Source organism: Pituophis catenifer, unplaced genomic scaffold, assembly GCF_029215685.1.
Source record: "Pituophis catenifer annectens isolate HBS135680 unplaced genomic scaffold, rPitCat1.0.hap2 SCAF_8, whole genome shotgun sequence".
Lineage (NCBI taxonomy): Eukaryota > Metazoa > Chordata > Lepidosauria > Squamata > Colubridae > Pituophis > Pituophis catenifer.
The window spans coordinates 17236031-17252723 of NW_027256888.1; the positions used below are offsets into that span (position 1 = coordinate 17236031).

At 39.3% G+C, this 16693-nt stretch overlaps 1 protein-coding gene across 1 annotated transcript in view; it reads left to right on the top strand.

Annotated features, from left to right (window-relative positions):
- The window catches only part of MARCHF1 (membrane associated ring-CH-type finger 1), a 123363-nt gene that overhangs the window by 83444 nt on the left and 23226 nt on the right, over window positions 1-16693 (top strand). The window contains exon 5 of the mRNA XM_070948721.1: window positions 13669-13849. Within this exon, the coding sequence (XP_070804822.1) occupies window positions 13669-13849 (181 nt within the window). The remainder of the gene's footprint in view (window positions 1-13668; window positions 13850-16693) is intronic.

Here is a 16693-nt window from a genome sequence, read left to right on the forward strand (position 1 = left end):
ACAACAGCAAGAAAGATTGCAGCATAATCATACATGCATACTAGATTTCAAAAAAGGCAGTTTTAACAAGGATAGAGGACTATCAGGCAGATTACTTTGTACAGACATTATGGGTTAAAATGACCACAGGACTTTGAGGAACTTCTCAGAAATGAACTCCCAGAAATAAAATTACACATTTCAATGAAAAGAAATGAAGCATGAAGCTGCTGTGGCACAAGAGTTAAAAGAAACATGAAGAAGAAGGAGGAGGAGGAGGAGGAGGAGGAGGAGGAGGAGGAAGAAGAAGAAGAAGAAGAAGAAGAAGAAGAAGAAGAAGAAGAAGAAGAAGAAGAAGAAGAAGAAGAAGAAGAAGAAGAAGAAGAAGAAGAAGAAGAAGAAGAAGAAATAATCAGAAAGGCTAAGCCTAAAGTGCAAAAGGAACTGAAGATTGCAAAGAATACTAAGAGCAACCCCCCCACCCCAAAAAAACCTTTTGAGGATAGTAAACAATGCGAAGGAGAGGATAGAACTCCCCAACTCCTACTGTGCTTTGATCTTCCTCACAGAAGGTAATTGTATCCAGACAGTACTAAATAGAACAATTGACACAAGAAAGGAATGGGTTAGGGAGCCTCTGGCTATGGTTTTGAATGAGTGTCTCCGGAACTCAGTCAGTTAGATCTGAGAGTCTTGAAGAATATCAGGAATGTCGTTTTGGAGCCCCTTTCTCTAATTTTTGAGAAATCGTGGGGCTAGAAGATTGGAAAAGATGTTTCCATCCTCAAAAAACGGTACAAATGAGAACCAATATAATTAAGAACTATCATCTTGAAGTTAATACCAGATAAAACTCTGGAACAGATTGTTAAATTTATCAAAAATAAAGCCATATTAACAAAATAACAGATTTGTAATGGACCTGGGAGGTCTTCTAGTCCCAATGCTCAGGCAGGAAACCTTATACCATTTCAGGCAAATAGTCGTCCAGTCTCTTTTTAAAAACTTCCAGTGGCAAGTCATTCCACTGATTAAGTATTCCAACTGTCAGGAAATTTCTCCTTAGTTCTAAGTTGCTTCTCTCCTTGATTAGTTTCCATCCATTGCTTTTTGTCCTGTTTTCAGGTGCTGTGGAAAATAGGTTGACTCCCTCTTGTTTATGGCAACCCCTTTGATACTGGAACACTGCTATCATGTCACAAATAATATATCTTTTCATTAAACTAGACATACACAATTCCAGCAATCGTCCTTTATATGTTTTAGCCTCCAGTCCCCTAATAATCTTTGTTGCTGTTCTCTGTACTCTTTCTAGAATCTCAACATCTTTTTTACATCGTGGCAACCAAAACTGGATGCAGTATTCCAAGTGTGGTCTTACCAAGGCATTATAGAATGGTATTAGCATATCAAGTGCACACCAACTGCATTGGCTTTTTTGGCAGCTGCAGCACACTGCTGGCTCATTTAAGTGACTGTCCACTAGGACTCCAAGATCCCTTTCAATTACTACTATTGTGCCAGGTACCACCTATACCAGTGATGGCTAACCTTTTTGCCATTGTGTGCCAAAAGCAGGGGGAGTGTGGGGTGATTGCGTGCGCGCGTGCCCACACCCATAATTCTATGTGCCCTGCCCCCCCCCCCTGCGCATGTGTGTGTCACCCCCCTGTGCTCCTTCTGCTTTTGGCATGTGATGGCACAGTGGGCCCAGTAGGCCCATTTTTCGCCCTCCCCAGGCTCCAGAAGCTTTTTAGGAGCCTGGGGAGGGCAAAAACAGCCTGCCCCACCTCCCTGGTGGTCCTCTGGAGGCCGGAAACAGCCTGTTTGATGACTTCCGGTGGGCCCAGAAGGCCTGAAAATCAGCTGGCAAGCGCGCACATACGTGCTGGAGCTGAGCTAGGGCAATGCTCACGTGCCTACCAATATGGCTTTGCGTGCCACCTGTGGCACACGTGCCATAGGTTCGCCATCACGGACCTATACTATACCCATGCATTTGTTTTTCTGGCCTATATGTAGAACCTTACTTTTTTTAACCACTGAATTTCATTTTGTTAAATAAGGGCCAATATTCACGTCTGTCAAGATCCTTCTGTATCTTAAGCCTATCTTTTGGAGTGTTGGCTATACCTGACAGTTGAAATTATCTGCAAATGTGATGAGTTTCCCCATCTATCCCCTCGTCTAATTTATTGATGATGATATTGAAGAGTACTAGTCCTAAAGTAGAGCACCCAGTTCTTTTTTGATAAAAATACCAGTTTTATTGATTGCAGGATTGCAACTGACAGGATTGCAATGTGCCTGGACTTCAGCAATACATTTAATAAAGTATGTCATGCCATCCTCTAAATGTATGGCTGCATTAGACCATGCTACATTAAATGGATACAGAACTGGTTGAACAATTATATCCAACCCAGCTGGAAGAGGATGTCTATTGTTATACAACGGAATATGGTTCTGTATTGTTCAACCTAGTTATAAATGACTTGGAGTTAAAAAAATATTCTTGTCAAATTTTCAGATGACACAAAGATAGGAAGGATAGGAAAATTTGGAAGATAACATCAAGCTTCAAATTTTTTGACAATTTGGAATGATAAAAAATAACAAAATTAATTTCAAAAAGGAAAATGCAAAGTATTTCACTTGGGTAGGAAAAAAACAAAGAATGAATATAGCTTGAGGAATAAAACACATGCTTTACATCTAGCAGTAGATGTAAAATAGATCTGGGAGTCTTGGTAGATCATAAACTGGTAGATCACAAGCTGAACGTGAGTCAACAGTGTGTTCCAGCTGCAAGAAAGTGAAAAATAATGCTATCTAAATCAAAAATATGGTGTCAAGATGAAAATAAGCAATATTCCTTTTTATTCTGTATTGGTAAACCATACCTAGAACATTGAGTTCTGGCCCTTGTATTTTAGTAAGGATTTTTGACAAATAGGATTCTTTCCAGAGGATAGCAACCAAGATCTTAAGAGACCTGGAAGGACCAAAGGAGGAATGGTTAAAGAGGTGTTTGAACTGTTAGCCTGTGAAGAGAATACTGTGGGAAAATGTGATAGCTGAAGAATTCTTATATAGAAGGTAGGATACATATTTAAGTGTTGTTTCAAAAGACAACACAAGAAACAATAAGTTTAAATGATAAGGAAACCATCTTCACCGGGCAGACTTAGTAAGGACACACTTGGAATACTGCATCCAGTTTTGGTCACCACATTACAAAAAAGATATTGAGACTTTGGAAAAAGTGGAAATGATTAAAGGCTTGCCGTCAGAAGTTGAGGGTGCTCCATCATTGGAGGTTTTTAAGAAGAGACTGGACAGTCACTTGTCTGAAATAATATAGGGTCTCCTGCTTGAGTAGGGGGTTGGACTAGAAGACTTCCAAGGTCCCTTCCAGCTCTATTTTAATTGATTGACATTGGAATAACTTCCAAATGGTAATAGTTGTTCAATGGTGGAACAGATTACCTTGAGAGGTGGTGACTCTCCTTTGTTGGAAGTATTTAATAGTGATTGGATAGCCATTTGTTGGGATGCTGTACTAGTGGATTTCTTTATTAGGTCATGGACTAGATGATTTCTAGTCCATCCATGTGCGATTTTGAACCTTTGTGCATGCGCAGAGGGTAAAAAACAGGTTACTTCCTGTTTAAAACCAGGAAGTGACAATGTCCGGGTGGGTGGGCAGAGCCTTGCGTTACTGCCGCTACCACTTCTCTGAACTGCCCGCCGCCTCTGCTACCGGTTCGACTGAACCCGTTTGAACCGGTAGCATTTCACCACTGAGCCAGTAGTTTCTATTAAGTGTTTCTACTGAGCAATAGGTACATCCCATTAAAAGTAGCTCTGTCAATTTTATTTGCCAATCCCAATGGAATTTAGGTTGATACTTTAGCTTTTAAAATAATTTAAAACAATTCTGACAGTAGTTGAAAAGGACTCCTGAGTATTAATTTATTTGTCTAAAGACTAAATGGCTTAAACACTTAAATCTGTAAATTATATTATAGTAGAAATTAAAATGAACAAAGCCTTGTATTTCCCCTCTGGAAAATGAGTTTAATTTTTTTTAAAAAAATGTTGCCACCTTCTTGTAATGTTTGGTGCTGAATTTAAAATTATGCCTAGCTTGTCATAACTGATATGAGATATTACTTCAAAAGAAATAATGCAGTTAAGAAAATGTTTAAAAGAATGTATTAGGAATGGTTTTCTTTTATACATAACTAACTAATCATAACTGATTTTATGAAGCTAAACAGAACCAGTCTTTATCAGTACTATGATGAGAGACCACAAGAAAACTTGTGAGCTAATTTGGAGGAGGAATAATAATAGTAATAACAACAACAATAATAAAATACATTAAATAATAATACAATAATAAATAACTGCCATTAATACATGGGCAGTTCCAGTGATGCGCTATTCAGCTGGAATCATCAACTAGAGTTTGGCTGAACTAGAAAATTTGAACCAGAAAACGCACAAACTTTGAATATGTACCACGCTTTACATCCACGAAGTGACATCGACAGGTTGTACCTGCCAAGAAAAATAGGGGACAGAGGACTATTGGAAGTCCATCAAACTGTAGAAGAAGAAAAACGAAGTTTGAATGATTATGTGAACCAAAGTACAGAAAAATTGCTGCAGGCTGTGAAAATAGAGAACATTATAAAACAACAGAAACAAAGGCAGAATATAAGGAAAAACAACTGGATGACAGATTAAATAGATGGAAAACCAAGGCTTTGCATGGACAGCACTTGAAAAACATTGAAGGAAAATGTGATGACAACTTTACATGGGCATGGCTTAAGATGGGAACCATCAAGAAAGAAATGGAAGGTTTAATACTCGCTGCTCAAGAACAAGCATTACAAACTAATGCCATGAAAGCAAAGATACAAAAATCCACCGACAATCCAAACTGCCAGCTTTGCAACAACAAAGTCGAAACTGTTTCACATTTAATATGTGAATGCAGCAAAATCGTACAAATTGATTACAAAGCTAGACACAACCGAGGTGCTAAATTAACCCACTGGTCATTATGTAAAAAATACAACTTACCTGTACCAAAAAAGTCATGGGAACATAAAGTAGAAAAAGTTATAGAAAATGAGAAAGTGAAGATCTTGTGGAACTTTCGAATACAGACGGATCGTCACCTGGAACACAACACGCCAGTTGTTGAAAACCGAAATGTACAATTTATTGACATTGCGGTACCAGGAGATGCCAGAGTCGAAGAAAAAGAACTGGAAAAAATCATGAAATATCGCGACCTGGCCATTGAAACTACACAGCTATGGATGAAACATGTAACAGTGATACCCTTTGTCATCGGGGCACTTGGTACCATGTCCAAGAATTTTATAAGATACATCAACAAATTGCAACTTCCTGAAATAACACCAGTGGAACTGCAAAAAACTGCACTACTCAGAACATCATATATTTTAAGAAGGTACTTGGTTGATATCTAGGACGCTGGCAGCAACCCGTGTCAACCATTAGCACCAGTCAATGGTATTTGTGACGCATTTTTAAATGTCCAGTTGACTGAGTTTCATTTTTAATGAACAAAAGAGAACAACAACAACAATAACAACAACAATAATTTAACAACAACAATACTGCCAGTGGAACTGCAAAAACCTGTGCTACTCGGAGCATCATATATTTTAAAAGATACTTGGTTGATTCCTAGGATGCTGGCAGCAACCCGTATCAACCATTAGCACCAGTCAGTGGTATTTGTGACACATTTTTAAATGAGCAGTTGACTGAATTTCATGTTTAATGAATAAAAGAGATAATAATAGCAGCATCTCTGGCAAATTGTGGGACATTCTGAACAAGAGAAGTTGGGAATGGGGAAGAGAAAGAAGGAAAATAATCTGCTACCTAATAAGAATAGATGGGTAGAAATGAGAGGAGAGAACACAGAAAATGTCACGGGACCAGTTGGAGATAAAAGGGTGAATGAAAATGATGACTGCTTAGAAAAAGCACACATGAAATCACAACCGTGTAAAGAATTGTTTCTCTCACTAATTAGAGAATTAGTGACGAATATGAGGGTGATAAACAGTTCTAAATAGGGGATGGCAAACCATTTTTTGATCTTGTTAAGAGTGGTTCTTTTTTAAAAAAAAAGGCTTAGAAAAAAGGAAAGAAATAAAAGAAATGGGTGTGGAAGTAGAAACAGTACAGGAACAGAAACTATCACCTATGAAAAAGTATTTGATGCAAAGTGGACCTAAGAAAAGAGGATGTAGAAACTGTTGGAATCAAAGCAAACAGAATTATGTTGCAGAGCACCAGAATGTAAGGAGTTGAACTAGAGGGAGGTGTAAGGAAAGATGCTTCATAGAGTTGAACAATTATGGAATATTTGGATATGGAATTGAACATTGGTTGTTGCATGTGGTAAGAATAGTATATGACGGAATTAAAGTATGTGTAGAAATAAAGATATTGGGGATGTGGTAGCTCAGTGGCTAAGATGCTGAGCTTGTCAATCAGAAGGTCGGCAATTCAGCGGTACAAATCCCTAGTGCTGTGTAATGGAGTGAGCTCCCGTTACTTGTCCCAGCTTCTGCCAACCTAGCAGTTCAAAAGCACATAAAAAATGCAAGTAGAAAAATCGGGACTACTTTGGTGGTGAGGTAACAGCGCTCTGTGCACCTTCGGTGTTTAGTCATGCCTGCCACATGACCACGGAGACGTCTTCGGACAGCGCTGGCTCTTCGGCTTTGAAATGGAGATGAGCACCACCCCCTAGAGCCGGAAACAACTAGCACACATATGCAAGGGAACCTTTACCTTTACCTTATAAATAAAGATAATGCTTAGCTAATAATTTAGCACTGAATCTATAATAAGACAAGGATGTCTACAATAGATATCCAAGGAATATTTATATTGATTTTAGGGGTATGGCGTTAGACACTCCAAGTGTACTTATGTATAAGATGTCAAGTTGGTGACTGAGAGCCCAAATGATTTGCAGTGAACATTAGATTGATCACATGATGCAATGAGGAATATGGATCTGAAAATTAGTCTACAAAGGCCTAATTAGTTGTGTTAGGACTGAACCATTATATATAATAAATTAATGGTGGAAAATCAGAAACAGTAGATGCATTTCTGCATATGCACTATAGTGAACATCTGTAGGATTCTTCCCCAAAATAATGTTCAAAATGTTGATTTATTTATTTAATTGTCTTGTCTCGGAATGAATGAGTTTTCTTCATTCAGTGATTGGTCCAAGAAAATGTGCTTCCTACTCATCTGTTGAATATATTATATATTCTTTTTAGAAAATAATACATTTCATATGCTATAGTGATAACACATTGTTCTCACATTAAAGAAAGATGCATAAGCAGCACATAATGCGTCATTCACAGAATAGGCTGAGCTTGCCAGTGAACCTTGTCAAAATAAATGAGAAAAGAATTCAAATCCTCAAATGGCAGTTCAGCCTTGAAAATTATATCTTCAAAGGGAAGGTCTCTTCAATCTTAAATCAGAGTTTCTTTTTTGTATATATTATTATATATTATTTTGTATATATATTATTAAGAAATTTTATTATAATAAAATCAAATACAAACTAAAATGAAAGAAAGAAAAGATAATAGAAAGGAGAAAAAATATATGCAAAAATAAAAATGGTTTTACTGATTTTATTATGATTCAGTAAAAATGATTTTACTGGTGAATAAAAAAAATAATTCCAAGAAGCTAATGGCAAATCATATTTGTGATGTTGCCAATAACTCTATATGAATTTAATCACCAGCAACTGAGCTCAAGTTGAGGACTTGCATCTCCTATTATCTATACCATTTATTTTCTTCCCAAATAATGAAATGGCTGTAAACATTTTGAATTAAATTGTCTGGCTGAATCCTGCATTCAATTAAGTCTTATTGCCTTTAAGTCTCAAATTCAAATCAAATTCTACCCTCTAAACCCGTGATAGCAAACTTATGGCACGTGTGCCAGAAATGGCACACAGAGCCATCTCTCTGGGCACTCCAGCTGGCACCCGTTGCTCTTCCAGTTTCCGGCATGGGAAAAAGCTGGTCTTTGTGTGCGCAGGAGAGCCAGAAACCAGAACACCAGATGATGAGCACGCATGCATGTGCCTGAAACTGGAATCTCAGCTTCCCAGCGCATGCATGCGCGCCGGGGAATTGCTCTTCTGGTTTCCGGTGTTCCCCTGCGTGCATGCTGGGGAGCTGCTCTTCCGATTTCCGGTGCTCCCACCCCCGCGCATGCTCCCATTTCGGCACTCGGGGCCAAAAAGTTTAGCCAACACTGCTTTAAACCTTGTTTGGCTGATTCATACATCTCAATTTGATAGATAAACTGAATTTTTGCTTCTAGAAAGAATATAAACGTAAAAGATCAGATTTAGGGAAATTATGTTTATAAGCTTTAGATAATTATTTTAGTGAAAACTTATTGACTTCTCTGTTAAAATATTTTGTTGTTGTTGTTAGTCGCGAAGCCATATATGACCCATCGCAACCCCATGGACAACGGTCCTCCAGGCCTTCCTGTCCTCTACCATCCCCCGGAATCCATTTAAGTTCATGCCAACTGCTTCCGTTTCTCCATTCAGCCACCTCATTCTCTGTCTTTTGCCACCTCTTCTTCTTTTGCCCTCAATCATTTCCAGCATTAGGGTCTTCTCCAGTGAGGAAATATTTTATAGGGCACTGCAATATAGTTATAGTAGTAACTATAACAAATATGTGCTCAGAGATTTTTAAAAATTGAAAAAATATAGAAGATAACTCTGTAGTTCTCTTCTACAGATAAGTTGCAGATAAGATAGAAAGTTATACTTAATATTTGAGTTCTTCATACTTTTATTTAACATAATTGTTTCCTTTTTTGAATCCTTCATTGAATAGGACACCTTTTTGTTTCAGAAACATTTTCTGATGTTTCACATTATCATCATAACTCCAATATACCATCCATTTTCTTATTTAAGAACACCTAGTTCTCCATATCTTCATATACTATGAATTTTTTAAGAATCGTTTGTCATATCCATTCTAAATGGTTATCTTAGTGATTTTTTTACTGTTGATTACATGATGGAAAAAGTCTTAAAAACAGGCAGATAATAATAAATAATAATAAATTTGGAATATCACATAGAATTAGATTTGAATCCCACATGGGGAAAAATATTGCTTTTCTGGCCCCCAGAAGCCATTTGTTTTCCATTTCTTTTGTGATATAGTCAGTGGTGGGATTCAATTTTTTTAACAACCGGTTCTGTGGGCATGGCTTAGTTGGGGGTGTGGCTTGGTGGTCATGTGACTGGGTGGGTGTGGCTAGCTGGTCATGTGACTGGGTGGGCGTGGCTAGCTGATCATGTGACCGGGTGGACGTGCCTATGTGCATAGGGACTACTCAGAGGGCTGAAAAAAGTCATTTCTGACTGATCCTCGCACTTTTGACCAGTCCTCGCACTTATGACCATCCTCACATTTATACTCATTGCGGCATTCTTAACAACCGTGTCAATCATTTCACCACTACTTCTCTTCACCACAGTGACAAGATAGGGCGCAAAACGTAAAATGTGAGGACAGTCGTAAGTTCAAGGACTGGTCAAAAGTGCGAGGACCAGTCAAAACTTTTTCAGCCCTCTGAGTAGTCCATATGCACATAGGGACTACTCAGAGGGCTGAAAAAAGTGATTTCTGACCGGTCCTCGCACTTTTGACCGGTCATCATTTATCTTCTAGTCCAGAGATCTCCAACCTTGGCAACTTTAAGCCTGGCAGACTTCAACTCCCAGAATTCCCCAGCCAGCTATGCTGGCTAGAGAATTCTGGGAGTTGAAGTCCACAAGTCTTAAAGCTGCCAAGTTTGAAGACCTCTGAGCTAGGGCTTTGGGGCCAGCCTTTTGGGGAGGGGGTCCCATTCAGAGAGACCCCCTGCCTCTCAGGAAGCATCAGGCCCAGGCAGAGAAAATTGCCAAGGTTGGAGATCTCTGGGCTAGAAGACCTCCAAAGGTCCCTTCCAACTCTGTAATTTGGTATTGGCAAGCAAGCACAATTAAGCTACTTAAATCCTCCAGAGCAGGGGTCCCCAACGTTTTGGACCTCAGGGACCACCAAGTTCATAATTTTAAATTTCGCGGACCACTAATACGAATCCAGCGCGTCGCTTGCTGAAGCACCTGGACTCCCAGTGACGGGATAGGGTCCTTCAGGCACTCTCCCCCCACTCTTTCTCTCTCTCTCCCCCCCCTCTCATTCTCTCTTTCTCTCCCCCCTCTTTCTCTCTCCCCCTTTCTCTCTCTCCCCCCTTTCTCTCTCTCCCCCTTTCTGTCCCACTCTTTCCCTCTCATTCTCTTTCTCTCTCCCCCTTTCTCTCTCTCTCCCCCTCTCTCCCCCACTCTCTCTCTCATTCTCTCTCCCCCTTTCTCTCTCTCTCTTCCCCCACTCTCTCTCTCATTCTCTTTCTCTCCCCCCCTTCTCTGTCTCCCCCACTCTTTCTCTCTCCCCCTTTCTCTTTCTCTCCCCCTTTCTCTCATTCTCTTTCTCTCTCCCCCCCCCTCTTTCTCTTTCTCTCTCCCCCACTCTCTCTCTCTCATTCTCTTGCAGGGGGCCGATCTGGTGTCTGCAACGGAGAGCAAAAAAAAAAAAAACCCTCGGTATATTTGCGGCACAAGGCAGCCCTCGTTTCCTGCCGACTCGGAGCGGTAAACAGCGTCTGGTTCGGGGAGCAGCCAGAGTTTGCTCTCCATTACTCTCTCAGCCCCCTGCAAGCTCTCATCGCTCGAGAATCCCAACCAAAGTTTCCTGCGCCACTTCAGGGAGCGCTGCTCGAGAGACGAGAGCTTGCAGGGGGCCGAGAGAGCAATGGAGAGCAAAATCTGGCTGCTCCCCGAACCAGACGCTGTTTACCGCTCCGAGTCCCAAGCGACAGGAGATGAGGGCTGCCTTGTCCCGCAAATATGCCGGATTTTGCTCTCCATTGCAGACACCAGATCGTAATGCACCACCTGCAAAAATGCGAAAATTTCCAAATGTAGCCCTGCCCTCTTACAGCTCTCCTGATGTTCAACTGTTGTCTTTCAAGGAGGATACTTGGCCAGCTTCATGCTTGATGTCTCCCACCTTGGCAGCTTTAAGACTTGTGGACTTCAACTCCCAGAATTCTCCACAATTCCCCAGAATGGGCTAGGCGGGAGTTGAAGTCCAAACGTTGTAAAAGAGCCACAATTGCCCAGCCCTGGGCTAGGGTAGGCTGACGCCGCGCGGATGGGAGGCGGGGCAGGGCGAGGGGCGGGCAAGCCAGCAATTTAACAAACAGTTTGGTGTGCTGCGGGGCCAATAAATTACAATAAAACACCGAACCGTTTGTTAAATTGCTGGCTCGCCCGCCCCATTTATTGGCAATAAATAGTAGTGTGGAGGGGCGGGGCAAGGGGCAGGGCGAGCCAGCAATTTAACAAAGGGTTCGGCCGAACCCCCTAGAACCGGCAGAATCCCACCACGATATAGTATTGATACAACTGCAGGTAGTTTTCGCTTAACTGGAACTGGCAACTCCATCACTAAGTGATACAGTCATTGTGTGATACATCACAAGACTGCAACAGATCTCAATTCCACTGCAATTATTAAGCAAATCATGTGTGGTCATTAAGCAAGAAATCATGTCACTCTAACCTGTGACTTTACCGCCAGCTTCTTCATTAACTCTGCTTGTTGGAAGTCAGATGCAAAGCACACAAATGCTGATCATATGACTGCAGCATGCTGTGATGGTCACAAACATCTGCTAGTTGCAAAGTGCCTGAATCTCAATCATTACTGATTATGGAGTCCTGCAACAGACAAAATGTGAGCACCCATTGTAAAGTTACTTTTTCAGTGCTCTAACATTGAACAGTCACTAAATAAGCAAGGACTAGCTGTGTATTCTTTCCAAGTTGCATATAGCTCTCTATTTGTTTTATCCAGAGATATAAACTTATGCGGTGGCTCAGTGGCTAAGAGGCTGAGCTTGTCAATCAAAAGGTCGGCAGTTCAGCGGCTCGAATCCCTAGTGCCGCGTAATGGGGTGAGCTCCTGTTACTTGTCCCAGCTTCTGCCAACCTAGCAGTTCAAAAGCACGTAAAAAAATGCAAGTAGAAAAATAGGGACCACCTTTGGTGGGAAGGTAACAGCGTTCCATGTGCCTTTGGCATTTAATCATGCCGGCCACATAACCACAGAGACGTCTTCTGATAGTGCTGGCTCTTTGGCTTTGAAACGGAGATGAGCACCGCCCCTAGAGTCGGTAAAGACTAGCACATATGTGCGAGGGGAACCTTTACCTTTATAAACTTATGCAGTTAGTTTATTACCTTTACAATACTCACTGCTCTCCTTCCCCTTAGTGATTCCTTCTTTCTATTCTGCTTTGCAAAATAAATAAGATAAAAACATATTTCAACCAGGAAAAAGATTATTTCTTTTATTTGTACCTTGCCGTTATTATTTTTACAAATAACTCAAGGCAGTGAACATATATACCACACTGTCCTCCAGTTTTTCCCACAACAATCTTATGAAGTATATAAGGCTGAGATACAAAGTCACCAGTTGGATAAGGCGGACTTGAATTCACGATTTCCCATTTTCTAGTTGGTGCCTTAATCACTAGATCAAAACTGAATTATTTCTAGGAAAAGCAGAAGGCAGGGGACTTTTTCAAAGCAGAACACTTCTGAGAGTATATGAAGTTGTTTGAATTACTTCTAATTATTTTCTACTAAAATCAGTATGCAGAAAGTGCCTTAAAATTAAAAAGAAAAGCTTTGATCAGACATGCCCATTTATATTTACTTAGTTAGTTAGTTAGTTAGTCTGTCAAGCATGTATGAGAAAACAAGTATAAGTATGAACACAACATATAAACATATAAATATAAACAGGTATAAGTATATACATATTAAATGAGTACGAATAAATGGGAACAGTAGGACAGGGACGGTAGGCACGCTGGTGCCCTTATGCACGTCCCTTACAGACCTCTTGGGAATGGGGTGAGGTCAGCAGTAGACAGAATAAGGTTAAAGTTTTGGGGGTTTGAGGATGTAACAACAGAGTCAGGTAGTGAGTTCCAGGTGTTGACCACTCTCTTGCTGAAGTCATATTTTCTGCAATCGAGTTTGGAGCGGTTTACTTTGAGTTTGTATCTATTGTTTGCCCGCGTATTATTGCGGTTGAAGCTGAAGTAGTCATTGACAGGTACGACGTTGTACTAATTTTGTGTACTAAGCTTAGGTCAGACTGTAGGCGCCGTAGTTCTAGGTTGTCCAGGTCCAAAATTTCAAGCCTGGTAGCATAATGATAGATGTTACATATTGTTAATATGTTCAGTACGAAGCAGTTTATTCACACAATAGTTTGAAATATAGAAAAGCAACTAGACCCTTTCAGAAATACTAAAAATGGAAAGCTGATTCCTGAAATAGAAAGCTACAAAATGGAAAAGGAATTAATTTCTTGGTTCTAATCTCAAAGGGGATATACTTTTAATGTTTTAAATGTCAGCTGCCACTATAAAAGTGGGTCTAAATAAACTTCAGATCTTCTCACTGAGTTGCTGTCCTTCTATCAGGATCTGTCACTGTGAGGGAGATGATGAAAGTCCCCTCATCACACCATGTCGCTGCACAGGGACCTTACGTTTCGTTCATCAGGCTTGTCTACATCAATGGATTAAGAGCTCAGACACGCGTTGCTGTGAACTCTGCAAATATGACTTCATCATGGAGACTAAACTTAAACCTCTCCGAAAGGTAAGATGAAAACAGTCCAAGCAACTGTAATCTGCTATTGTTCTTTCTTTTCTATGTTGTCTGATATGTATTGTTTGGTATTGTGCTATCTGTTCATTGTATTATTTTTGTAAAAGAAAACCAGCTGTTACTTCCAGTAAACTGATACCTTACCGGACAGCTGTGCAGTGGTTAGAATGCAGTATTACATGCTAACTCACTCTTCACTGCCAGGAGTTCGATTCTGACTCAGCCTTCCATCCTTCCCAGGTTGGTAAAATGAGGACCCAGATTGTTGGGGGCAATATGCTGAATCTGTAAAACACTTAAAGTTGTAAAGCACTATGAAGCGGTATATAAGTCTTGCTATTGTAAAAGGATTACAGATCTGATCACATTCCATACATACACACATTCATGTTATCCAGAGACTGGATTTCTAGACTGAATGCCACTATTGGCCTTTGGGTAATATGTTGGAGGCTGGTATACCCTATAGTGGGGAGAAGGTAGGATAATTTTAAACTAAGTTTCATTTTGTTGTTATTTTAAATATAATTTCCATTAAATACATATTACATACATAGTAATATGATTACTCCTAGTCATGTATTCAAGCCTTCTTCCCTTCTGTCCCATTAAACACCACAAGGAGGTCACTGGTGTCTAGGAGTTATATTCAAACCTTTTGACTGGAGGAAACACACAGCCCAAGGACCTCAGATTGTGGGCCACTGCTGTAATATAGTGCACTGATAACAGTATTATTTGAATAGCATTGATGATATGATTGCCTAGTAAATATGCTTTAGATATAAGCCCCAAACAAACCCTTTCTAACTGAATCATTCCATACCTCATAAATATTTGCTACTATGGGAGGGTTCTTACTGTTTTATTTGATCAAATTATTTGTTCAGCAATTTAGGAAAAGGAAATGCAAATTCTTTAATGTATTACAAAACTAAATCATGTAATAGAATATATTCAAATGTGTATACATGCCACGATGCATAGAGCTGCAGAAGAACAACAACAGATAATATTAATGAAAAATAAAAGCAATTATTTGAAAAGATATATCCTAATGGTTATTTGCATTGTTTTAAAACATATTTATGGTTATAAATATGTATTAAAAATTATTTAAACACTTCAAAAGGTATGAATATTTAGCTTTGCCAAGCATTTTATCTATACGAGTGTTAGAATCTTTCTCAATTATATTTGTTAAGAAGAAGAAAACATAATTTTTGCAAAATGCATGCATTACTTATACCAAACCATTATTAAGAGAATAGGAAGCCCTAGCAGACATTGACAAAGAGTGTAATGGATTCTATAATAAAATTTAAGGCTATGATAAATAACCAGCATGTAAAATTCTGTTTTTTCTGTGACAATATAGATTACTTTATTATATAATTTTATTTTTGTGCAGTTATTTGCTTGCTTGTTTATTTACTTATCTGCTTATTTAGAACAGCGTTCAAATAGCTCTAGTTAAAAATTTGCATCAGATCATCTAGAGTATTTATCTTGGTGAAACTCTAGGATGTTCATTTATAAACTTCATGCTTTGGCATTACAGAGGCTGAATTTGTGGGGTTAATGAATTGATCACACTGTTATAATTTTGCATCAGTAACTCCACATGCATTCATAATTGTGACAGTTATACAAGCTGAAATTGAAACCTACATGAACTTTAGATGTTCCTGATTTATTTCACTAATCTTTCTAAACTGATCACTAATCCCATTCAGCCATTTGAGCATGTCAGAGCTATAAACTATTCTGGGCCTTCCTCTTCCATTCCTTTCATAATGTATATATTTTCTGTACTATTGTTTGAATAGTACTTCGGCACTGAGAAAAGCTTAAAAAATAGGTCTATACAGATATCAGGAAAAACTTGCTTTTAGTCATACTAGTTATATTAATAGCAAGAAAATCTTTTGGAAATGTTTTCATTGGTTCCACTTGCAGAATAATTATAAGAAAAATTATAGGAAAAAAGTATGTTTAGTTCCTTCCCCTTGTTTTATATGTTATTCCAATTCTTCTACAATATAGTGTCAGGACAAATATTTTGCAAGGCATTGAAACTACTGTGATGACTAAAAACCTTACTTAACCATTTCCCTGATCTGTGACACTTCACAGGCGTTGTCATTATTCTAACACAAAGAGTATCACACCTTTGAGAAAGAGGGAAGGGAGGAGGGAAGGGAAGAGAAGAAGGCAACCAAGTGTAGAGCAGAAGTTGTATGTGCTCTATGTAAATTGCAGTTCACATCATGGTGCATTACTTTTTGGATTGACTTTTAAGTTACTTCAGAAGACATCTCATAGATTTAGAGTTTCTTTTGGGTTTTCTCCCATTTTTTGGTGTGGCAACATTCATTGATTTATGTTAGCCTTTTCCAATCAAGTGGAACTCATCAGAGTGAAAGAGGCACTGTAAAATCTAGAAACATATAAATATTGATAGTGGTGACTTGTTAAACATATTAAGTATAATCTATACTACAATATAGATATATAGGCAAGTGTCAAATGAACATGGAGGGGGCATGGATCTAATAGCAGGTAGCTGAGCTCACAGGCCCTAAGGACTCTGTTCACTTCATTGTGCCCAACAGATCCAAACCACTTCCAGATTAGCAGGCAAGACTTTGCCCCAGGCATCTCCCCTGGTCCTATAACAAAGCTAGCATACAATCGTGAATGGTTTCGAGCATGTTGAGGAAATTTTTCTGTACAATCCTGCAAAAGGAGAGACTGTGTCACCTGATACAAGGTTGCAGGTCTACTATCTGCAGATGCAATAAGGGTGGGGAAGTACTTGGTCTTTGTCACCCT